The sequence below is a fragment of the Salarias fasciatus genome, chromosome 13 (genome assembly GCF_902148845.1).
Source record: "Salarias fasciatus chromosome 13, fSalaFa1.1, whole genome shotgun sequence".
Lineage (NCBI taxonomy): Eukaryota > Metazoa > Chordata > Actinopteri > Blenniiformes > Blenniidae > Salarias > Salarias fasciatus.
In genome coordinates, this window is record NC_043757.1 from 25,026,259 (window position 1) to 25,051,617 (window position 25,359).

Here is a 25,359-nt window from a genome sequence, read left to right on the forward strand (position 1 = left end):
TTTGCAAATCGCTGCTGCGACACGGCCCGCTGGTTTCAATCCCATTTACCTTTAAACGGCAAAGCTGTGGCTCCTCGTCCAGCTCGCTCTCAGGCAGGACAGAGTCCATTCCTGTTTTAAATACCAGCTTTTGACTATGAAATGATGCACAAAAACACAGGAGACAGAGAGACGGTGCACGAGATGACGCTGAATAATGTATAACTTTCTGAAGTGCTGCTAGCTTGTCAGCTGTGTCACGGCCACGTTGTAAAAATTGCTCTGTCCCAAGGAAATGGGATACGTTTACCACGGTGCCGACCAAATTCCTAAAAATCTGAGCTAATGTCTAAAATAAAAGTAACAGCAGGACTGAACGATTTGCTCAAACCAATGCATTGTTGGTAAATGAACATAGAACACTCAACAGATGTTTCAAAAGTCATCGTATCAGCTCCTTTTCAGTTGTTGCCAGTGAGGGACATGATCGACAACAATACCAAGGCTGGAGTTTCAATCACACTCTCCTGATACTTGGATTCAAGCTTTCATGGTTTTTACACAAAGTTTTGAGTTTGGCAGCAGAAACGGAGGCTCCTCAGACGTCCTCTGGTCCAGTTCTGATGGGATTGATGTCCCAGTTTCTTGTTTTGAATCGGCAGCAGGGACACAGTGAGGTCTTCATCAGATTCAAGCTTGGTCCTCTGCAGACTGTTGTTGTTTTAGTTCCTGTTCCCCCCCCCCCTCTCTGTCTCTCTTTCTCTCTCAATCACACCATGTTCAAAGTCATTTCAGTGACCGTTCTTCTTCATTCTCATGCTGAGTTTGAGCTTCAGCGTCTCGTCTTCACCGCCTCGACAGTCAACGACACGCTGAGGTTCTGCCGTGTGGAATTAGCCATGAAGTAGTAGAACATAATGAAGTGGGCGGTGTGTAAATTACACTTGAATAAGCCCCTCAACACATAATCAGTGACTTGCTGTTGCTCATGTTTACTCTATCTCAGCATTTTGCCTTTGTAACAATCACACACTGCGAGTTCTCTCTACTTCCTCATTGGTTTTAAACGACACGATTAGATTCTGAGGACGTCTGAAGGTGACACCACAGCCGGTAATAACACACATGCAGACCAGCAAATTCTTGGATATGAGTTCATGAGAGAGCTCATCACGCCGCCTCTGTCTCCTGCCCCTTTGCATTTTAATGGAATTTTCGCTTTATTGACAAACACGGCTAAAAGATTGAGAGCGCCGAGGATATGACATTCAAAAAAGGTCACAAGCTGGATCCAAACCTGTGACATTTGGAGTGCGCGGCATGTGTCTTGGCCCGTTAATCGCCGGGACGCTCCGCTCCACGTTTATTGACCTTAATCCCGAACAGCGATGATGCAGAAGACGCAGCGCGGTCCTCTCCTCCATAAATTTGTAACGTGGAACCGGCCCGGTGTTTCCCCGATACGCAGCCGTATCACGGCGGATCGAGCCGCGCTGACAGGATAACGGAGCTGGTAGACGTGGCATTGATCAGAAATTCCTGTCTGCTGCGCTGAAGGGTGAGAGTGGACGCCCCGCTATAAATAACCGGCGCTACACACCTCACAGCCGCGCCGAGTGGATGAGATTTCACACATAATCAATAAGTCAAATACGTGGCAGGATGGCTTCAGCCCATCCCCCTCCTTCCTCCGTCTAGTCCTCCATTCCTTTGGTAACCTCACGTTCCAGCTGTCCAGCCATCTCTTTCTCAGCCTGTTCTGGTTAATTCTTTTCACGAGGGACTGAAATTAAAAAAGAAAATACTAGAGATCCTTTAGAGTTGCATTTTTACAGCGATCATCAGTCAATTCTTCCTCTTTTACTGATGGCTTCCTCCAATACGTTAACCTTCCTGTGAATTATTACACTACACGTCCATAAATATAAAGTTTGCATTTGGCCCAGATGATTTAATATAACTTGAAGATTTGACTAAAGAGCATCATGATTATTCATATTTCCTAAAAGTCGAGGTCAGGATGAATTCAGGTGCATTCATAGCTGAAGACACCATTCCAGATGTAGGAGAAGATAAAAAACGTGGTGATTAATCTGTATTCCTGCTATTAGCTGTTCACACAATGACGAGCGACTGAATGGGCATCTCTTTCAAAAGGATGTCCACATACAGACCCGTCAGAGATGCTGTAGTTTATTTGTCACACCACTAGTAGGCGCTGTTATTTTTAAATTACAACCACACATGCATTCAGAAAACAGCACGATGTAAACATTCACCCTTCTTTGGACTGTGTCTCCACTTATGCAGATGATGATGTAGTAAATGTTCACTTTCTTGGTTCTAATAATCAAAAGAGTGAGCAACATGAACACTGTGGATCCACCATCATTATTCTCAAATAGAGACAAAACTGACCTGAATTGACCTTCGTCTTATCAATTAGCCGCACATTCAGTGCTGCCGTTTGTGCTTTGACCACATTAGATTCCCTTCCTTTACCTAAACGGGGCGATGCTGTTCCTGTTCCGGGAGATCGATGGACTGCAGGAAAAGTGTGTTTTCTGTGCTGTAGTCATTATTGCCAGACGACCTGGTTTGACTGTTGCTGATCTCCCGCTCACTTACGGTTTGAAAAAGTATAAAGAGTTCCTGTGATTGGCAACAGAATGATGAGAGGAGTCAAAGGTGACTGACCAAATGGGTTGGAGCTGTCAGAAAAGTTCCAGTAAATCAGAAAACACCATTTCACAGCTGTGCACAGAAGCATCTTCAGATGCCAAGATGCAGAGCCCTGGGGGAACAGGTTTACCAAAAGTGGTGTAATAAACAGTCGAAAAAAAATCATTTACAGGACATAGACAGCTGTCAGTGTGATGTCAATACTCCACAGAGTTGTGGCAGAGTGGGAGGGTGTAGCGGGCAGGTTGGAAGTGGGCCAGAGCGTTTAGCTGACTTGGGTTGCCTCCCTAGCCTCCCGAGTCACCAGATCCAAATCCAGCTTTGAACAAAAAAAAAGGTCTCTTGTAGGTGGTTTGGCAGCAAACCGATCTCCCGAGTGTGCGGCTGACAAATCTCCAGAAAACATGTCATACGATCATGTCGACATGGATCAGAATATCCCACTGGGGTTTCCAAGATTCTGAGGAATTCTCGTCTCCAAGACTTCTGAACGGAAGAGGTCAGACTCTTCAACTCTTCAACTCTTCATATCCATCAATCCGGTCAGAGTGTTATTTGAAAATGTCCCCTGCTGTGTGAGGATGTAAATCACAGGTGGGTTCACACTTTTAGAGGGTCCACCACAGACTACACACAGTGCCGAAGAATGCAATTACTTTTGAGCCACTCACGCTGGCTTCTCGGCATTTTCAAGTATTGTTCTCGTCTCATTGAGTGTCACTCAGAAAGGTATTAGTGCTCACTTTGTGTTACCCAACACAGAGTGATCCCTGCTTTGACTCCCACTCTGTTTATCACATAATTCAACATGTAACACTGTGAAAGTGCTGGCTTGTTTTGCATTATAGTCACCATGAATCCTGTAATAATGTTTGGAAATTTTGTTGCCGAACACAAAAATCAGCATATAAATGACTCCCCTTTCAGTTAACCAATCCATATCGGCGCTCATTCATGAGACGCCCTATGAGGCGCTATCTTACTTCCTTTATCTCTTGTAAGCAAACATACTGCACCAGCAGTGAGCCGTTTCATGTCCATTTTCCACTCTTCCTTCTCTATAATGACTCGTTCTGCCAGCCGTTAATGGTTGCAGTCGCCAACTGGGATCTTTTTCCGGACTCCCAGAGTTGCTCACAGGGGAGCGGGGCTGACTTCATTTCATGCCCTGGTTGTGACTTGTCTGTTGGAGGGAAAGGAGTGTTGTGGATTTACATATCTCAAGGTTTGTGGCTTTATATCAGGGCTTCAAAGCCTGAAACCCACTGGCAGGAAAGAAAGATTGCAGACAGAACTTTGACCAACGGAGACACAAAATCCCAAAATGTTTTCGCATGTGTCTGAGTGATAAATAATCTGCTGCCTCACAAGCAACTCTGGGCTTCAGAGCTCTCTCACATGTGAGCAAATCTCACCTTTACATGCACCAAGGTACGTTTTATTTGTGTGGGTAGTGTTTTTAGTGTGCCTAGTTCCATTTCTTTTCTCTTATAGCTGTGTTTAGATGTGAAGCTGCCATTCAGTGTCAATATACTATATCAGAGGCCTGCAAACCTCTGATCAGACCCACCATTGTAGATAATTATAATAATAATGAACTCACCCTGAAATAACCCTAATAGTATATAATCTTGCTGTGTTCATGAAATTTTGAAACAACAATTAATCACTTCAGATTTCTTTTATTTGACAAAGTTCTTCGATTTGAAAATCACATTTCTCACCTCAGCAAAGGAAGAGCGTCACAACTCAGACAGAAATGTTGTGATCTCTCTTCAGAGCCATTTATATCCTCTCATATATCAACTTCATCCTCTATGTTGTCAATAAACGGAAGACTTCTGATGAACTGGTGATTTTTCACCTCACCAATAGAGGAAACTAATCAGATCTCAGGAATAAATATTAAATTTTGTGTTGCAGTTCAAACTGTGATGGCCACACGTCTGTGGACTTTAAGTCGTGTGATAGAAAAACACCGAACGTCTCGGTGCCACGTGTCACAGCCCACCGACAGAGTTTTTCCTCAGCGTTTGCCAGGTGGTCATAATGTTCTGGGTGATGGGGTATACAGCACGAACATATTCCGCTTGAATCGAGCTGAATTTGACAAACTGCAAAGATTATTATTTCGTATCTGCAGTGCAAAGTCACAACACCTGCATATCTGAACGGTTTGTCCTTTTCTCATCAAATAAAGTGGCAGAAATTCCTGTGACTCACAAACCTGCAACACTTTGACGTGAACTCCTGATTCAGACGATCTGGAATGTTCCACCTCTCGTGGCGTTCGCCAGGTCCCGGAAACCATCCAGACTGCTGAATGAAGTTGCTGTGCGAGCGAAAGGTTCCCGGGTGATTATACAACACATCCGCTGGCCTGCCTGGACCAGCGCTGGTGTGTTTCTATGGTGAAGCGGAGAGCGTTCTCAAGAAGCGTCGCCATCCCATGAAAAGGGACGGTGGGCGCACTGCCCGACACGGCAGCGACGGGGAGGATGGTGGGGCCCTATTCTTCCTCTCCTGCTCATTTCCATGGCAATGGGTGAATGAGTTTTTGGAGAGAGGGCAGGATTAGGCTGGTAGGAGGAAACTGACGCTCGCTAAATCCACTCTTCTGCTTTCAATATGGGACGGTGTGACTCACCTCTCTGTCTCCTCAGCCCCCAAACCTATCATCACAATAGACTTCATTCTTTCAGTGGGGTATTTTATTCCTCCTCTTCCTATAAATAGGGGCTTATAGAGCAATTTACCAGTCTGAATAAAATCCGGGCTCATAAATGGAGAGGAGGAAAAACACGACGGATGGAGGGCAAAGATCAGTGGGTCAAATATTTTGGATGGAAGACGTGGCAGTCAAAGTAATTCTTCGAAAATCAGTTATGGTAAGTGTCTTAAAAGAATGTGGAGTGGTCTTCAAGGCCTCGCAGCGGTAAACGCTTTTCCTTGTTCCCCACTGTCTGGCTAAAAGAGCTCAGTCTTGTTCACACTTTAAAAGGGCTAAATTATGGATGTTTCATCACAGCGGTTATATAAATGACCTCTGCTGCGCACTTGTTCGCCCGCTCTGCCGGTCCCCTCCCATCCACCCCCCGGTTTATTTCTTCTCTCACACCGATTCACCTCACGCTCTCCTGCTTCTCCATCAGTCTCTTTGTTTATGTGTGTGTGTGTGTGTGTGTGTGTGTGTGTGTGTGTGTGTGTGTCGCTCTCGTGACAGCGCAGAGTGCAGCACACAGTGTGTCCTGACAGCTTCTCCTTCAGCACCATGGGAACGACTCTGTCGGCACGCAGTATTTCCATTATTGCTATAGCTTAAAACATCCAGCAGAATTTCATATAATACAGAATTAAATCCCTTCATGAACTGGTTACCAACTTTACCTCAGGTTGCCAAAATGTTCCGGTGACGGACACAGTGAGAAGCCTCTGAAATGTAGAATAACAGGACGTTTCCTGGAGCCTCAGAAGTCATTTTGACTACCTTAGGGGTTTCCCACGAGATGAAGGAGGTTTCTTTGCCACAGATGAAGCCCGGCAGTGTGTCTCCGGCACCTCGTGGGCCGTCGGGTCATTCCAGGGAGTTCACAGTATTCCCGCCTGACATTTCCCACCATCAACTGTAAGTGATGGAATTGGAACCACAGCAGGGCGGAAACCTCGTGAAGCTGCAGAGCGGAGTGACCTATAGCGCTGAGAGGCATGGCGCTCAGCGGAGGCTAATGCTCCAGTTACTCAGTAACCACTGAGTTCTGAACGTCCTCTCACTTTAACTTCAGCAGAAGAAACCCGCCACGGGATCACTGCCTGTGTTTCTACCAGCAAACAGCTGTATGACCGAGCATGAGGCGTCACAAGAGCTGCTAGGAGCGACTGTTTGGGCTCAGATGTAAAGTTTGCTTGTGGAGGGATTTTGGTAAAAGCTTGTGTTTTGAGCGGGGCGGTCCTGAAGGAAAATCTCAGTGCTTCACCTTACCTGGAAAACCTGGAAACAGTGTCTGAACAAACAGTCAGATTGCTGAAATAAGGATTCTTTACTGGGGAATTAGACTCAGCCTCTTTCTTCACCTATCTTCACTCAACGTTTCAGCTTCTTTGGTCTCTTTGGAAAAATTTAGAACTGTCGACTCTGTGAGGCTGGTTTTTGGCGAGGCGTATCTGTATTCAGGTATGAAGTCAGTGAAGCCGTGGTTGGGTGGGTTTGTGCTTTTTGAAGGGGAACATTACCTGCCTGACTGCTTTAACTTTCCAACTGTGAAGTTCTGCTTGTATCGGGCCGATGGCGAGGGGCCGTTTTCCTTTCTTCCGTGCCACGGATGGAAATGATTTTGTTTCCACCTGCCAGGTGGATCTCTGGGCTCTCGTCTGTGTGGAAATGGTACGGAGAAGACTATTTTCCATTGAAGCCAAAGGCCTCTATAGCCATGGTTGAATGAATTTAGGTTTGGTGCCTGCCAGAAGATTGTGACCCGTCAGACTGTGCTGACCCAGCTTTAGGGTTCAGTGTCGGGGGGTGTAGGGGGGGTTACAGTGTTTGACGGTTCTTCATGGGAAAAGTCTGGAGACCGGTTTATCTTTTTCAGCGTGAGCTCCATAAAGATTCGGTTGGATATGAGTTTGACTTTGAGCAACACCTGAAGAACATTATTTTTCCAAATTCAGAGTAGGCGGAATGATATGCTGGTTGTTTTTCTTTAGGCTGCTGCAAATGGATAGAATCACTGAAATAATGTCATAATGGATAGCAACGCTGAAATAATGCTTTTAGTAAAAGCTCCTGTGGATATAATCAGTGGAGATGTGGGTGCCTTCTTTTAAAGCAGTCCAGAAACACAGTTGTTCAGAAACTGGTTTATAAGACAACTGTATTTAATCCCTCCATATTTTCTTAATGTCACATAATTTCAGTATAATTTCTCAATTAATCATGACCCTGATCATGACCCGTCTTCCTCTGATTCTGATTGGCTCGCCAGTCGTCACGCTGCACGGTAAACACACACTAACCAGTCAAATCAGTGAATACACCGAGCCCTGTAATCAGAGGCAGAGCGGTGTGGGTCAGGGCTTCTTCATCCTCGGGTAAAAAATAGGCAATCTGACTCAGAGATGCTGCTGAGTGGTGCATCATGGGGGATTTGGAAGTAGGTGTACGCAGCGCTGACTGGAAAAGAAGTGGAACTTGTGCTACACCACTGGAAGTAATAACTAAATAACTGGAAGTTGTGTTAAAAATGCTGTTTATGTATTTTTTTTTCATAGAGATGTTGCTGTTAAGTTCCCGCCTCTTCAGTACACTCGATGCTTTTGAAAGTCGTTCTACAACATGAGGTTAGAGAAGGGCGAGCGATGGCCTCCCTTAATGCGGTCATACGTTCCACACTGTCCTTTGTAAATCTGTGTTAAGCATTTGAAAAAAAGCTTTTCTGCTTTTTAAGATTGCTTTTCACATTATCACAGAATCCCATGGTTGATAAAACTAAACTTTAATACGAAAGAAATCTAAAACCGAATCAGCTTTCTGACAGAATGTCATAAATATTTGCAATTACTGATAATTAATTGGTAAGTGCTAATACAAGGACAAGAGGAGAAGCATGAAATGAAGGGATTTTCATGGTGAAGCCAGCCACTGAAGAAGGGCCGTCATTAAAATTGTCTTAACAATATTCCCATTAAAAAGCATGGTAATTGTAAATTGGGTCGTGAGGAGCGCATTTGAAAGCCTGTGGGAGTATATAAATCTCATAATTACTCTTGCTTATGTATGTAAAGGTCAGAGTGAATATTTCCCAGTGTTTTCGCTCTCGCTGTTTTCAGATGCCCCTGCATCTGTTTATTAAAGCAACAGACATGCCTCCCTTTTCACACAGCCGCTCCAATTCATTGTGTGAATGCTGAAGGCATTCACACCTTTACATTCCAAAACTTTATTATTCTTCTGTATTCTTCCCCCATTTTTTGGCACGCTTCTCCTCCTACAAATTTTGTCCGATTTGAACCATTCATATATCAAATTGTGCAGCTTTTTAAGGACATTCCGGCTATGTTCTAACTTTTTTATATCTTTTAAACTTTTTGAAATATTTCAACTTTTGTGCAACTTTTTGCCCCATGTTAACGGATGGAGATTTTTTCAAACTTTGGAACCTTATAACTTCTTCAAATCTTAACCGATTTTAACCATTCAACTTTTAAAATATTCAACTTTTTAAACCCTTTCTTCAACCTTTTTAAACTTTTTCAACTTTGTTCAACTTTTTGAAATATTTCAACTTTTTGAAATCATTTTTAACATTGAAGTGGATGGGAAAACCCTTCAACTGACAGTTCAACTCCTTCAACTTTGAACCATTATAACTTTGTCATACTTTCACATTGACATGTCATTTTACGTTTAAAACGTAGGCATTTTTATCCTCTATTCAGGTATGTAATATCATTTCAAGATCTTCTACCAAATTTAAACTGTGAGGCTTCAAGTAAGGAGAGAATTTCAGCCTTTTTTGGAGTTTACAATGGGTGTGTATTGGAAAAGCTAGAGTGGGAGAGTGACAGTTAGAGTGGGGGAAGCTCTGAATTTTAACCAAAAAAAAAATTATTTTCTCGTCCGTACGGCCACATTTCTGGCTCAATCTGCACAATAACCCCTCAAAACGTAGGAATTTTTCTTGTGACCCGTACAATTGAGTCACTTTGTCTTTATCTCAAACGGTTCTCTCTCCAGGGGCATTTATTTGAGGAGAGTGCAGAATTTTCTCCCATCCGCTCCAAGGCATTTTCGAGACGACTGAATGCAAAACTTCACTCGTGTTCGCACAATCGCCATGGCTGAATGGATGATCCTACAGACATGATTCCTGCACCATTACATTCATGAAAGGCTTCTGAATCTGACTGTGTGAAAATCTTTTTCAATTTTGCCTTTCGGTCCCTGAGAAACGCCATTTCTTCAACCATGCGCACTCCATTAAAAAGTGCTGATTCACTGTCATGGCTGCTGTGCAGCTGGTCTCCATAGCAACAGACACACCTGTTGTGCTGCTGCTACTTGATTAGTCTGGATTTTTCCATTAAGACTGGAGCTCTATTGATCCTCTGTTACTCTGACACTGACTCCACTGCTGTTTACTGTTCTCTCCTCCATTGTCAATTTTTCAGTTTTTGAAAATGTTTCAGTTTCTTCAAGTGAGTTTAATTTTTTCAACCTTTTTCAACTTTTTGCAGTCTTTTTTAACATTTTCTACCTTTTCCAACTTTTTCAACTTTTTGCAGTGTTTTCAACATTTTTCAACCTCATTCAACGTTTTCCAACCTTTTGCAGTGTTTTCAACCTTTTTCAACATTTTCAACTTTTTACAGTGTTTTCAAACTTTTTCAAACTTTTTCAACTTTTTGCAGTTTTTTCAAACGTTTTTAAACTTTTTCAACAATTTTTAACTTTTTTACAGTGTGTTCAAACTTTTTCAACCCTTTTCAACTTTATGCAGTGTTTTTCAACTTTTTCAATCTTTTTCAACCTTTTTCCACTTTTTGCAGTGTTTTCAACATTTTTCCACTTTATTCAACATTTTTCACCTTTTTTCAACTTTTTGCAGTGTTTTCAACATTTTTCAACCTCATTCAACCTTTTTTAACCTTTTGGAGTGTTTTCAACATTTTTCAAACTTTTTCAACTTTTTGCAGTATTTTCAACCTTTTTCAACTTTTTGCAGTGTTTTGAACCTTTTTCAACTTTTTGCAGCGTTTTCAACCTTTTTCAACCTTTTTCGACTTTTTGCAGAGTTTTCAAACTTTTTCAACCTTTTTCAACTTTATTTCAGGGTTTTTCACCATTTCTTATTCAGTTTTTCTGCATTACAGTTTAACATTTTCAGCTCAGCATTCACACTTGCAGTTTCTTCAGGAACTGCAAATTTTTTCTAGTTTCACTTCAGATTCAGAAATGAAACTGAACATTGGATAAATAAACAATCAAGAAAAGCCCTCAGGAAGTAGTTCAGTATGCGTGTGTTGGTAGACGTGTGTGTTCACTCAGAACAGCAGTGCTGCAAAGCGTCCCTGGAGTCACCATTGTTAATGTTGGTATCATATTGTTCATGCTTTTTTATAATCCTTAATCTAATAAAGAAAAGTTCAGACTGCTTTTTTTTTTTTTTTTGGTCTTTGGATGTTTGCAGTCATGGCTTTCAGACACTCCATTATTTTTTTTTTTGTAAAAATGTATTAATCACAGCTCTGACCACAGTCGTGATTAATCACATCATTTGTGAGCTTGTAGTCAACACACAAAATCACCAATTTAATGATCACAAAGGTCTTTATCTGAATCTTTTAACTTGAGTGGAGCAGTTTCTCCTCAGAAAACTCTCAGCTGTGGAACTGAACCATCGACATTTTAAAGATGAGATGCTCAAGGGAAGGCCGGCCCCGTTTTCTCTTTCAGTCCAAAACATAGACAGTCACAGTAGGATTTATTTCTTCTTTTTTTTACATTTTAAGTCTTCAAATGAAGAATCTAATCATCATAATTCAAATGACCTGCACAGGGATGAAAAAAACGACGACATCTCAATGACAGTAAAGTGACTTTTCTCTGCTGTTTCTTTTCTAATGAAGTCAGTTGGCCTGGCCCTAATTCTGTGATTAATGGCAATTTTAAAAGATTAATCATTGAAAGCCTTCCAACACTGAGAGTCAAGCTGAGACGTCAGTGATGCCGCCGCCAGAGCTAGCTAGCTAGCATTAGCCTCAAAGCCACGCAGTCTGGGGGAGGTTCTTACTCCTCTTTTTTTTTTTTTGACTTTTCACTGTATTTTGCTCCAGAAAGTTTCATTAAAATTAACTTTCTATGGAGATTATAGTCTGTTTCTGTAGCAATTGTTGTTTTTTGTGAAAATACAGACATTTTCATTATAGATCCTACACATACACAACAAACAAGAACTTCAGAGTTTTAGTTTAAAGGTTTTTACGACACTATTTTTACATATTTTTTGCGGAGATGCTTCGACAGGAATCAACAAAAACCCTGATTTCATCCCTATTTTAGGAAATGTTGGGATTTTCCATGTTGAAGTGTCGTTTTGCGTTGCGGATTGGATTTGGGCCAATGAATCAGAAATGTTGTAGAAAATGGGAAAGAAAGTGTTGGCAGTGGATTATTTCTGTAGCAGACCTTTAGCTGTAATTTCATGAAGTCCTTTCACAAGTCCACTGAAAATGATGAGACAAATATAGTTCAGGACGGAAAAGGTCAACAGGAACAGTGAAAAACATCAACTTCAGTCGTCCGTCGTGGTCGTGGATCGTAACAATCCTGAACGGCGGGTTTCTCCAGTGAAAAGAGAGAGCTGACAGCCAGCAGTAGATGTGACTGCGGAACAGGAAGGTAAATCAAGATGAAACGCTTCAGGCGTCAACAGGAACCACAGAAGTGAGATCAATAGATGTGGGGAGAGGTGCAGGATGTTCTCTGTAAGTTTGACAAACACAAAGCAAAGATTCACACTTTCTAGGAACGTTTTATTTTGAGAAAGAACAAATTCAACCCACACAGATCTGCTGTTTTGAGGTTTTTTTTTTCCTGTGAAGGACTCCAAAACCACGCGTACTGCCGTCCACCTGCTGGAGCTCCACTCTGACTGAGGACGGTTCCGTCTGTAGATATTAAAATGTTAAAAACCGTCTGAAACGTTCCGTCTTCCTCCAGATGCTCCAGAGGGCGGCGGCGGCAAGGGCGGCGGATCAGCCAGCGAGCTGGACATCTTCGGACCGATGGTCTCCAACCCCCTCCCCTCCTCCAGCAACACACAGCAGGCTCAGGTAGTACACACACACACACACACACACACACACACACACCCTCTCTGGCTTTCATCAGCTGCTTATCACCACAGGCAGCCAGCAACACAGGGAGTCTGCAGAGACTCCCCTGATGACAACACACACACACACACCCACACACACACACATCTACACACACATACACACAAACACTCTGCCTCTCCTGTTGGTGGTGACACACACACTCTCGGAGGATCATATCAAAGCGGGCTGTCACACTCTGGCTCTTATTGAATTAATGTGGCCGATGTCCTTCAAAGCGGAGCATGTGCTCGTCTGAAGCCCCACAATGAAGAGAGCAGCCGGCAGCGGAGGGGATCAAGGAGAGCCAACTTACATTCCCAGAATGCATCAGGGGATTTCTCTGCTTCAGCCTCCCATTCAGGATCCATTGTCTGGATACATCAGGAAGAGTGAAAGTCATTTTTTTTTGTGTGTGTGAAAAACCTTTAGGAGTGTTTCTCCAAAGGAGATCTTCTTTATGCTCGATATTTTGAGGTGAAAATGAAAAACATTCCTTGCTTTTCACAGTATTTTCGTTCGCATCCAGCTTTGACTCCCACGATGTGTGACTGTCTGCAGCCAATCAGATGTCTTTATTCCTTCTCAATCAATCAAAAATGTCTTCATTTGTTGGATCTGAATGTAAATGTGCCGGTTGGACGTCACCACAGCGGTGGAGCAGAATCTCATCACTGAAATGTGTTTACGAGACGGTTTTTACAGTTTTCCAAGGTACAGAAGATAGTTAAAGCCGAGCAGAGTAAAAAAAAAATGAATAAAAGGAAGTAGAGATAGGCTGTGTCTGGTGTTTACAGCCATATTGGACCCCTTTCATTTTCTGGGTAAAGAGGAAAAGGCGAGCAGAGTTTTCCTCGGAATGAGAACAGAGAGAGAGCCTGGAGGAGAGGTGGATGTGAGGCCGCGTTTGACTTTATTTGCCAGATATTTGTCCTCATTTTTCCTCCCTCCGTCCCTCTCTCTCCTTCAGCGACTCGTCTCGACGGGGCGAGCGAGGCCGCTTGAATTAAACATTTGGGAGGTAGTTTAGGATGCAGTCGGGGTTTCCTCCAGCTTGACCTCCGACCTCCAGATCAAGCTGGAAATGAGGACTTGTGAACTGAGGCGGGAACGCACGGACCCCGCCATACATATATTTACTGGAGCGTCGACACGCAGTGAGAAGACGCAGTGGTGAAGCTCAGTGCTGCCTGGTGACTGGCAGAACTGCACTGGACCCCACACACACACACACACACTCACACACACTCGTAACCGAAGCCCCATGGGATCCGACCAATCAGCGACCCTGGCTGAGGAACAACCCCGCCCTGCTGCGGCCGCTCGCTCCTCCCGCCGGCTCGGTGCTCTCACCTTCTCGCTCACCTCCACTGCGACTTCCTCCTCCGCCGCTGGCTCCGCCTCATTTCCATAGATCCATTACCCCGAGATTCCCCTCCTCAGTCCGCTGAGGGCCTCCTCGGGAACGCCAGAGATCACACACTTGCACATTAAATTAAGTCGCCGGCAGAAGTCGTTTCATTTAGCTGCACACGTGTGACATTTATTATCGCTCCAGGTTCTTCTTGAATTTTGCTTCTTTTTTTTTTTAAATCAAAAATGATGCGATTCCTCTTCGGGGGTGTTGGTTAAGGTTTTCACAGACAGTAGATGTTTCCTTTGTGGCGGGATTTCATTGACCTCTCGATGAAATCAGTCTTTCCGTTGACCTGTTCTCTGAGAAACGCTTCATGATTTTGGTCACGGTGTCAGTGAGTCTCAGCATTTGAACTCGCGGTAACTTGCACTGCGGTCTTTGGTTTATAGAAGTCAGGCTCTGACGCGCACGGTGTAATAGTGCTGAAGCTTCACTGCAGCTAAAAGATGCCGTTGCTTTCTGTGTTGGAGGGCTTCAAGAAGTTTGTGAGTTTTACTCTTTCTGCCAGGTTTTCATGGATTGCTGGCTTGTCTAGCTTTTCTTTTCTCTCTGTTTGAAGCTCCGATGTTCCCACTGCATGACTCCCTTCAGTTCTCTTCTCTTTGGCAGCTCACTTTTCATTTTTTTTTTTCCACAGTAATTTATTTCTTTACAGTCTGTACCTCCAGCACTGCCCTCCCCTTGCGATTCATCCCTCAGAAATCTTCCGCTACATGCTGTGCCTGGATGGCCTTCACCCTGCTGCTTGTGCAGCATCTTTTGTTACCTGAGTGCGGGCCTCACCCATCAGTGTTTATTTAAAGCCACCGGAGAGGGACCCACAAGTCCAAATTGGTGAGCTGAAGTGGGGTTTAGTTACAGGGGCTGCAAGGCTACCGGAACAAAGCAGTGAAAGGAGGCGGGCGGCAAACAGCAGAGAGAGATAAAATCTACAGAGCAGGCATGTACACATGATCAGGATCCAGACCAGCAGGCAGAGTGCAGGCGACACAGAGCCAGCAGTATCCTGGTGTTTACATGCTGCTGCTGCTATTAGCAGAGATCCCAGGAAGATCAGAGCAGGCGGCTTTAGAGCCAGAGCTGGAGGAGGCTGCCGGTGTCCGTTTGGTGACTCCACATGATGTCCTGCCCTCTGTTTGGTACAAAAAGAAAAACAAAAAAAAAACACTCTAATCGAGGAGTCGGAGTCTTCAAGAAGTTTTGAATGGGAGCAGAATACATCCCACTAATGTTGTTATCCGTTCGTCCGTCCATCTGTCCATCCATCAATCTCATTAGTTGTCGGTTCATCCGTCCGTCCACCCATCTATCCATCTACTCATCCATCCTTCCATCTACCCAGCCATCCATCCCTCCATCCTCCGCCCATCAATCCGATTATCCATCACTCTGTCTGTCCACCCACCCATCCATCCATCCGATTATTCATTCGTCCATTCGTCCGTCCATCAATCCGGTTATCCATCCATCAGTTCATCAGTCCATCAATCATTGCAGTTGTCCATTCGTTCATCCGTCCATCATTCCGCTTATTCATCCATTGATCCATCCGTCTGTCCCCCCTTCCACCCATCCATCCAGTCATCCATCCATCCATCCGTCCGTCCGTCCGCTCATCCATCCAGGGTACACCTCCTTTTTTCAGGTGAAACTAGATTTCCCAGAAGCACTTTGCAGTTTAATTTTCTCAGACAAGCTGCATTCTGGTCGTCTGTGCTGCCAACGTTGAAACAATGGAAACACTTGCTCCTCTGAGCGTCAGCCGTCGTCGAGCATCGCTCAGATCCACAACCCGCAGTCTCACGAGCCCAACAAGCAGCCGCGCTCAACAACATGGAAGAAACGTGATACATCTGTTTCACCTCATCACCCGTCGCCGTCTGCACTGAACCAGGAAGTGAACCAGTCGTCTGGCCAGCTCGCATCGACTCATATCAAAATAAATTAGATCTGCTGCGTGCCTGTTTTTTTTCTCTTTCTTTCTTCCAACAACGGACAAACAAGCTCTGATTCTGCACTAACTACCAATTACTTCCCCGCCAGGTGCCGCGGCGATGGCGCCGTCAGGGCCATTAACGTCACAACTTACTGTCTTTTGGGTTTCGACTGGTTATAAATCAGTTGGTTATTTATTTTTCCTTCAGTTTTCATGGGTCCATCCAGGGAGTGAGTATTAGCAGGGGTGTGGACTGGAGCAGATAAGTGATCAGATTACGAGTGATTATCGCTGCAGCAGTGCCGGAGTGTCTGTTAATGGCCCGGACTGTTACGCAATCCCGACTCCACTGCGTGTGATTTAAAGCAGGCAGCAGGCAGGCAGCTGTCACGTGGCCCTCCGCCTCTGGCAGCGCTGTCTGTCTTCCTGACTGTATTATTTGAATGTCAGACAGTGCGCTTTGTTTCTGCCACCGTTCTCCATTCAGAGGATGAAACTCTCAGGCGTTATTCTTCTTCTTCTTCTTTTTTTTTTTTTGGCCCTCCTTTGAATATTATTCACCCAAATCCTGCAGAGTCATGTTCGTGTCGCGTTTGAAGTCATTGGAAGCGAGATGTTCTGACTTTGTCTTTAACTCAGATACATCTGCAGTTTTATGAAGACTCACACTACTACATGTTTTCTCTTTACATGACAAGATTTCAAGTGTAAACAAGTCATTTTTTGCATTCCTGTATCAGAAAAGTCTTGCGTTTGCATTTCAAAATCTTGAAACCGACGTTAAAAACAGTCCGGCAACAGCAGAGTCACAGAGAGAGGTGTAGTTACATTCTGGGCCGCTGGAGGGCGCTGTTTTGTGTTTCTGTCATGAAGCCACACACATGCTGCAGACAACAATATCCTGTAAACACGAACAATGGGAGTACACTGATATTTACTGGTGCGTAACGTAGCAGTGTTTCTCATGTATTCATGGAATCTGAGCGTTTTCAGAAAGTTTCATTTTCCCCTGTTTACATGGAGCCGATGCATTTTCTGTGCCTCGGGGCACCACTGTCCTGTCAGACACCCAAAATGCAATGCAGTTTACTCCCATGGATGGATGGATGAAGAGGAAACCATTCAAATCATTTGTAGACACAGTTCTGAACCGATTCTGTGAGCAGGTTCATTCTCCCGATAGAACATTCAGTGAAGGTGCTCGTCGCCCTCCCCACCCGTGAATCAGCCATTTCGAGCGACATTCCTGCCGTACGTGTAGCTTTGGCAGTCAGTACACATCCCTCGCCTCTTACAGACTCACACATTCATATACAGGGCCCCGAATTTGGGATTCAGCAGGCGGATATTGCTTTATAGCTGTGATTAGCTGGGTGCGTGAAGAAAGAGGAAGCCGGCAGCCCGCTGATTCGGGCAGCTATTAACTGGCATCAGGGAATGCTCGCCTATCTGCGCATACGTCAATTATAAAAATGCGATTACAGCCTTGTAGGAGGGTGAGGATTTGTGTTATCCCCAGCTTTCAACCCTCTCTCTCTCTCTCTCTCTCTCTCTCTCTCTCTCTCTCTCTCTCTCTCTGTGTCTCTCGCTCTCTCATTTGGCCTTCCTAAGTGAGGAAAGTGCACTTGTAAAATAGGTTTTTTACTCAAAGAAAAAAAAACTCAAAGGGATGGGATGGGCGGTGGGAGTATGAAAGAAGCAGAGAAGAAGTTTCTGTTCTTTGACTTCCTCGCAGATCTGTAATTTCAGGTGGTGATGGCTTCTAATTGCTGCCTGTAGACTAAATGGTATCGAAATATACTTTTGCGAGTTCAATAAGAGCAACGGCTTCTCTCAGCCATCTCACAGATATCCTACCTTTGAACTTTGCAAAGCTGCTGTCGACTCCTTCAACAGAATCATCGATTCGCACTCAGTCCATGTGAGCTGTGGCGGAACACCCTTTTTTCACGGAGAATCTGGTGCTCATTTCACTGAAATATAAGCTTAATTTTTTTTTTTGTCCAGGTTAGTGAAATCCACTTTAGCTTTCTGTCTGAAGCAAACGTTACCTCAGAAAATCCACTGTAGAATGATATATTTATCAAAAGTGGTACCAAGCGTCTTTTTCAGCCTTAGTGCTAATGTCTGGAGTTAATTGTTTTTGCATTTTCGTATAGAACATTTTATTAGAAGCAGAAGCTGATTGTGAACAAAATAAAAATGAGCTACAACAGCAAGATGCCGCTCTCTGGATATGTAGGTGTGAACTGAACTCCTCTTTACCTTCAGATGAACGCCCCCTGTTCATGTGTGTGTGCAATCATGGGAGGTGATCATTAGCACAATTACCCCCAAATCCTCCCACATGCTCTAACAGGACCTGTTCTGCTTCATTTGAAGGCAAATTATTTTTTTTCCTCCAAAAAAAGCCATCTGGAAAAAAAAACCCCAAAACATATCCATTCATTGTCTCCAGTTTTGCAGGATGAGATAAATCTAAAAAAGAGTACACATGGTTCTCAGCCTGGTTGTCACTGAGCTCTATCCTCACAAGAACAACGAGCATTTTGATTTAAAGCCAGAACGCGTAAAAGTTTTGCGTGTACACGGCATCGTTATTGAAAACAATATGTCAATTTACACAACAGCAGAAACACTGAGAATGATGTGGTTAGCATGCCAGGCCTCTAGTGGGTGCTGTTGTTTATTTCAGTTGTGAAACTGCACACACACACTCACACAAACAGAGAGAACAATGCCTTATAAACATTAACAGTGGGAGAACATGGACCAGGGTGACTGTCAGCTGTAAAACTACCAAGTTCCAGGAGAATATGGACCTGGGCCAGAACCAGGGGGATCTAGACTAGGACCAGGACCTGGACCAGGGACATCTGGACCAGGACCAGGACCAGGGGAATCCAACCTGGGACCTGGACCAGGAGAATCTGAGCTGGAAGTCTAGACACTCTGGAGGAACTCTAGAATTCTCCAGTCCATCCAAAGTGTCCGATGAGGACCGGGTTGCCAGACGTTGCTCAGATCTGTTCCCACGCCTGCCTGAGGCCCATCAGGTCCCAACCACACAACGAACCCCGTGCTGCTTAGCTTGTACTTTATTGTGTCTCGACTCCGCTGATGGCACACACTCATACAGCACATAGTTTTTAAAGGAACGTCGGGTCGTGCAGGTAAGAGGCAGACGCAGTAATGACAGGAATTGGATAATGAAGACATGAGTGGATTTGGCTGATGGAGGCAGATTATGGCAGGAGCAGTAATGGGAGCGGGATGAAGAAGGCACAGAGGCAGAGCGAAAACCCAGGCAGCTACTTGGTAACCAACAATCTCTTTTGGCCTTTTTCCTGCTTTTATAACTTCACTTGTCTCTCATGTCCCGGTTTTCTGAGCTGCTTCTTGCTGGCACATTCAGCGTGTAGCCAGGATTTTCTGAGGCAAGCTCTGCTTTTGTTTTGGGGTAAATTAGCACAAATCCTTCAGCACACACACACACACACTCTCTCACACACAGAATCTAATGTGTTTTTAAAGCCACAGATGGTCTATCAGAGGGGAGTATATGAGCATTTCAAGCAGTGATGGAAAACCGTGGGGAGAAAGATAGGTGTGTGTGTGTGTCTGTGTCTGTGTGTGTATGTGTGTGTGTGTGTGTGTGTGTGTGTGTGTGTGTGTGTGGCTGTAGAGTTCTATGAATAGCGACAGTGAGGAAAAGGCTGTCAGAGCAGTAATTCAGAGCTGTGGCCGAGCCCATCAGCAGCGGCGCGGGGCAGAAGAATGGAGCCTTGTTGCAGGCGGCTTTTCTATCACACAATGTGCTGCTAGGAGCCCCGGAGCACGCCGCGCACTATGTGGCTGCCGCGCACGGCGTCGCTGTCAAGACGGAGTAAAGGGCGGAGGCGCGCGGTCAGGCGCTCCGCCTCGGTTTTGGGAAGAGAAGCCTCGATGGCGCTTTACGCCGCGCTGCACGCCACCTGTTTAGCATTGGCAAGGAGGCTCCGGACGGCTCGGTCGTTCTCTCAGTGCAGACGAAGCTAGTGGCACACACAGACGCCGGATCGAGTGTGAGGCCCGTGGAGGCTGTTTCAGTCTGAAGCTGCTGTTTTAATAACAGTTTTTAGACGAGACTGAGGTAAAGTCAGCTGATTGACTTCATGTCCCCTTCACTTTACTTTGAGAGTAACTCATTTTTTCACTTCAGGCTGATTTGTATAATGCCATTCATAACGTTACATAACATGACGACTTCCCATTTAAACAGGACAGCTTATACCTCCAGCTGGCCAGAATCTGAGCCGCATCTCACTGGAAATTAAATCACTTTGCCAATTTTTTTATCAGAATCCTTCTACAAGTTTTTGGTTTATTCTGTTGAAAGACAGCAGTGAAAACATGATGGAACTGAAATCAGAACTGCTCCAGGTCTTTCTCCTCTGCTGCATGTCTGTCGCTCCCATCAGCCGTCCGTTCGATTCCGTCACTGGCTCGGTAGCCATGGATCCGGTTCTGTGCCTTGAAATGGTTTTTGGGTCAAACAGTGCAGTGCAGAGTGGTCAGCATATATCAAAAACAGCCAAACGGTGACCAGATCAGCTGGTCTCAGAGCTGCCGTCACACAGTCTCCAAGCTTTAAAGGATTTGTTGCCAGCGTCTCAGCACCGGATCCCTGGACACACCTGGAGAGGTTTAATGGAGTCCTTAACTGCTGGGGGGAGAGCTCCGCTCAGTTTTAGACGTAACGTTGTGGTTGATGGGTGAAAACGGCGCCTTTCTGTGTGTGTGCTGCTTTCAGCTGTCCCTAACTGTTAATGTGTTTTTCCACAAAAATGAAGGATTCCTCAATTCCTCAAGGTTTTTCATTCTGTTTTGATTGAGTGACGCAGCTGAGGTCCCGCTAAATCCAAGTTTACTTAAAGCAGCTGTCTGTAGCAGTGTCTCCGTTTTTTTCCTCGTTTCACAAAAAAAGGTGAAGATAAAACTCTTGAAGAAACTTGAAAATTGGTCAAAACTCAGTGAAAAGGCAGAAATGTGCAGAATCTTTATTCTTGACTTTGTAATTTTCTTCACATACATTCATAGTCAAAGTCATGTTCATGATTAACTCTGAAAGCAGCGTTTACAGACGGAGGCTGAGTTTCTCAGTCAGCTGTCTCGTCATCCCGCTCTCTATATTTAATCTACACAACGATGTTAATTCGCCTTAGACAGGAGATCTCCTTTGTTCAGGTGTAGCTCAGGCTAAGATGGTTTGTGAAGGTGTAAACAGCACCGCGTCTATTTTTCTCTGTTAAATGTGTGCGACTACAGCCGCTCTGACGCCTTCCAAAACGCTCACCCCGTCCCTGAACGCCTCCCATTCAAACCCACGCCGAGCCCCCGCTGCTGCTCCGCGCCTCAACCTGCTCAAGGACAAACATTTCATTTCAGCGAACAGAAACACCTCCAGAGGGACATTTCCGAGGGAAACGCCAGAGTGCTGCGCAGTGTGAGCTCCACGGTGCCTGAATCACTTAAACCTTGTTTTTCTGTTAAAATAATGGAAAACGTTTCCAGTAAAGAAAAAAAACATAAACTTGTTTTAAATAGGATGCAACCAGCTGGATAACAAGCATGGACATAAAAGAGATGATGTGTTGACGCGGTGGCCATCTTGGATGAGGATCGGCTTCGTAATACTCAACAGTCACTGCATTTAAAACTGGTTTCCCCATGCTGCACACAGAGCGTTATGATCCAGGATGGTTTTGAGGATAAACCTGAATCTGCAATATTTGTTAAACCCCGAATAAAATTAACATATTTTTAAGAGTAGTTTTAGCCGAGCAGGCGCAGTAATGATGAGTCAGTCGGGCTCAAGTGTTCCGGCTAATGAATATTAATCTGGATTGTGATGAAGGAAGCAGCTCAGCAGGATAATAAAGTGGTAAAGCGCTAAAAATACACACCTGAAAGTTATTCACGAAGTCCTCTTTTGAACGGGACAGAACCTGCTCCACCTCCATCCACCTCTTCAGCATTTCTCGTTCCTCCTGAACCCTCCTCAGAGGACGCCTCGGAGTCTGCTGAAGGTGTTTTTTAGTTGTGTGACTGAGTTCTGCAGACCGGGCGAGTCGGCCGAGGACGGCCTCCTCTCCTCGCCTCGCCTCCTGTTCGCGCCGCCGTTCAGGCTAATGTGCTGCGGCTATTAATAGGAATCTCCGTCAACACCTGCCTCACCTTAACTTGCTCCTCTGGAGAGACCGCGGTCCCTGAACGCAGCACGGCGGCGATGTGTAAGCTCAGATAATGGGGAAAACAGTCCGGTGAGAACATGTAGTTTAGGGTTAGTGTTAAAGCTTAGAACAGGGTTAGACTGAATTCTTTTTTTCCACGTTGTTTCTTTGCTTGTGATTTATTCAGGGCTATTTTTCCAAAAGATGCTGTTGGAAAACCTTGATTTTCAGCTGTACTGAGCGGTGGCAGGTGAAGCAGATTTTAGGCCCCATTGTTGGATTTTTCTCCGTAAAAGTGCCCAGAAGTGTCTGTGTTGCATTCCGCGCTTTTTTCATAAATGTGGATGAATTTACATGTCAACATTCCATGTGAAAACACATTGATTTTGTGTTTCGTATTTCCACTCACAATGTCCTTTAATAAACAGCGGAAGCACTGAAGAGTATGTAGTTAGCATGTTGGGCCACTAGTGGGTGCTGTTGGTTGTTTTTGTAAAGAAACACTGTAAATATTAACATTGTGAGTGCATGGACATTCATATGGTCAAATTATGAAATCTACCTGGGAGCCATGGCACTCTGGAGGCTGACGTTGTTGTTGTTGTTGTTGTTGTTGTTGTTGTTGTTGTTGTTGTTGTTGTTGTTGTCCATCTACTGAGCATGTGCAGCACAACTGCTTATTTTTAAGAAGTTGCATTTTGAGTGGCTGGGAGCGCAGCTACGCCCAGAGCGCAATGAAATTTAAGAAGCAGCTCATTAAACGGGGCCTCAGTTAAAACAACTAGTTCAACTCTCACATTTGTCACCTCGAGTGTGTGTGTGTGTGTGTGTGTGTGTGTGTGTGTGTGTGTGTGTGTGTGTGTGTGTGTGTGTGTGTGTGTGTGTGTGTGTCCATTCTTCCTCCTTGGTGGTTTATCGCTCCTCTCCTCGCCTCCCTTCTTCCCCTTCACATTCGTCCTCTTCACCCTACTTTCGTCTTCCTTCACCTCCCTCTTCCTCCTCCTCCTCCTCGTCTTCTTCATGGACTTTATTTCCCTCCTTTCTTCTCCCTCGCTGCTCGCTCTTCCTCCTCCTCTTCCTCCCTTCGCTTTTCTCTCGTCGGAGGGAGTCAGCGGAAAGAGACCGAGGCGAGCAGCGCTGCCTGCTAAGCAGAGCAGGACAAACACACTCGCTGGTGTGTGTGTGTGTGTGGTAATGCATATGCTGTGTGTGTGCAGTGTGTGTGTGTGTGTGTGTGTGCGTGTGTGTGTGCGCGCGCAGTGTACTCGTGACACTAAATTCGCTGTGTTTATTCACTGGAGAGCGAGCTGCTGGAGCCGCTGTTCATCACTCTGTCTCTCCCCATCTTATTCACGGAGTCCAGTGTCTGTCCCATTTCTGCACACACACACACACACACACACACACACACACACACACACACACACACAAACGAGCAGGTGTTGCTCTTTTTGTCAGCTCCATCCATTAGACATAACGGGTGTGTGTCTGAAGGTTTTCTTCTTTCTTTCTTTAATGAAGGTGTGTGTGCGTGTGCGTGTGCACGTGTGTGTGTGTGTGTGTGTGTGTGTGTGTGTATCCCGTCTGCAACAGTTCATGTCTTCGCCTCTTTGCAGCGGCCTAATTAATGTGGTCTGTCTCACTGAGCAGACGAGGCTTCTCCTGTTCGGTCTCCCTTCCTGTCCTTTATCATCCCTCCTTCCTTCACCCCCGTCTTTCCTGCTGTCCCCCCTCCTCCTCCTCTTCACCTGTCTGTTTTCTTGTTTTCGTGCTCTGATGTGCACCCTCTGTATTCTAAGCTTGTTGTCGTTTCAGGCTTACGACCAAATGAGCAAAAACAAAGAATGAAAAAAAAAAAAAAAAACTGTCGAACTGAGACAATTAATGATTTTGAAAAACCTCGAGTGGAGTCCAAGTGGGCCGCAGTGCCAGAATCTCTCGAGGAGGACGGAGCTGTTGCCTTGTCTATCTGGATTTCAATTAAAATGTCCACAAAGCCCTCCGCGCTCGGGGTCAGTTCACATGTAAATAAGAGCGACTTCCCACAAGCCACTAGGAGCTGGGTGAGAAAGTGTGGTGAAAGAGACACCCACCTGTCTGTCCATCTGCCTTCTGTCCCCGCTCTGTGGACGCTGGGGTCACAGGGTCAGCGGTGGGCAATACGTTTCCCTCAGCAGCCACTGTTCCCAGAGCAGCCCGGAGGCCCCGTTTCCTCAACATTCCGTCACGCTTCAAGGTGCTGTTGGGGATCGCTGTGGTTTACAGTGGTCAGATTTTATGTCCATCGAGGAAAAGGCTGGAAATCACTGCTCTGGAATCAATTTGATGGGTTTTTGCCTGTTGCTGCCCGTCAATAGGCAATAAAAATCCACCAATTAAAGTTCTACAATGAACCCGAATGAATATCTGGCAAATATTTCAATTATTCCCTCCATCCATATCCTTTACGTCTTAGTCCGTCTGCGATCATCAGTGCCTCAATAACAGCACATTATAAATGCCATGAAAACATACATATTTATTTTATCATTTACCAGTTTACTTCAACAGTGTAATCATTTGCAACTTGGACTTCGGAGTATTGTTTCTTCAGTCTTTGTTCATCCATCTTCTCACCAAACCAGCCTCACAGTGGCAAAAAAAAAAAAAATACAGAAAAACACAGATATCTCTGACTGGTCAAACCTCTCCCAGCTCAAACCGGCTCAGGGGTAAAACCCGCTCCGTCCTCCAGACCTTGACCCAGTTGGTTTTTCCCTTCGACCCCTGGAGGCGTGGACCACAGGCGCCGTGGCGTCTCATCGGGGTCAGTGGTTCTGCGTCCGGCTCCTCCCACATGTCCAAACGTCTCATTCTTTCAGGAAGAGTGATGCCCACCGTCCACCGGTCCCGGCTGCGCTTTCCCGTCACTTCTCTGTGACTCTTGAAAGACGCCGGCTCCAGGTGTTTCTCAACATGAAAAGCCAACTCGACGCAGGAGAGATTCTTCCCTTCGAGCTGCTCGTAGCGTGAAGAATCGTTTCCGTCTCATTCACAGCGGCTTCAAAGTCGTCCGACGCGATCCAGCAGGTTAATTAGTTGGTATAGTGTTCCCATTAAACAGTGAGCGGCTAGAATGAATGCTGGATTGTTTCTGATGGAATCAAGGTCTAATTCATCAAAAGCAGCTAATTAATGCTGCTCTCTTTCCTGATTGGGTAAATAAAAAGCTCCGGGCTCACTGCGGGATGTGAAAGAGGGTTTTTTGTTGCACGTGTGCAGAA

General features: G+C 45.0%; 1 protein-coding gene across 1 annotated transcript in view; it reads left to right on the top strand.

Annotated features, from left to right (window-relative positions):
• Positions 1-25,359, top strand: part of LOC115399520 (stromal membrane-associated protein 1-like) — a 90,397-nt gene that overhangs the window by 59,200 nt on the left and 5,838 nt on the right. Inside the window, exon 8 of the mRNA XM_030106941.1 lies at positions 12,377-12,489. Within this exon, the coding sequence (XP_029962801.1) occupies positions 12,377-12,489 (113 nt within the window). The remainder of the gene's footprint in view (positions 1-12,376; positions 12,490-25,359) is intronic.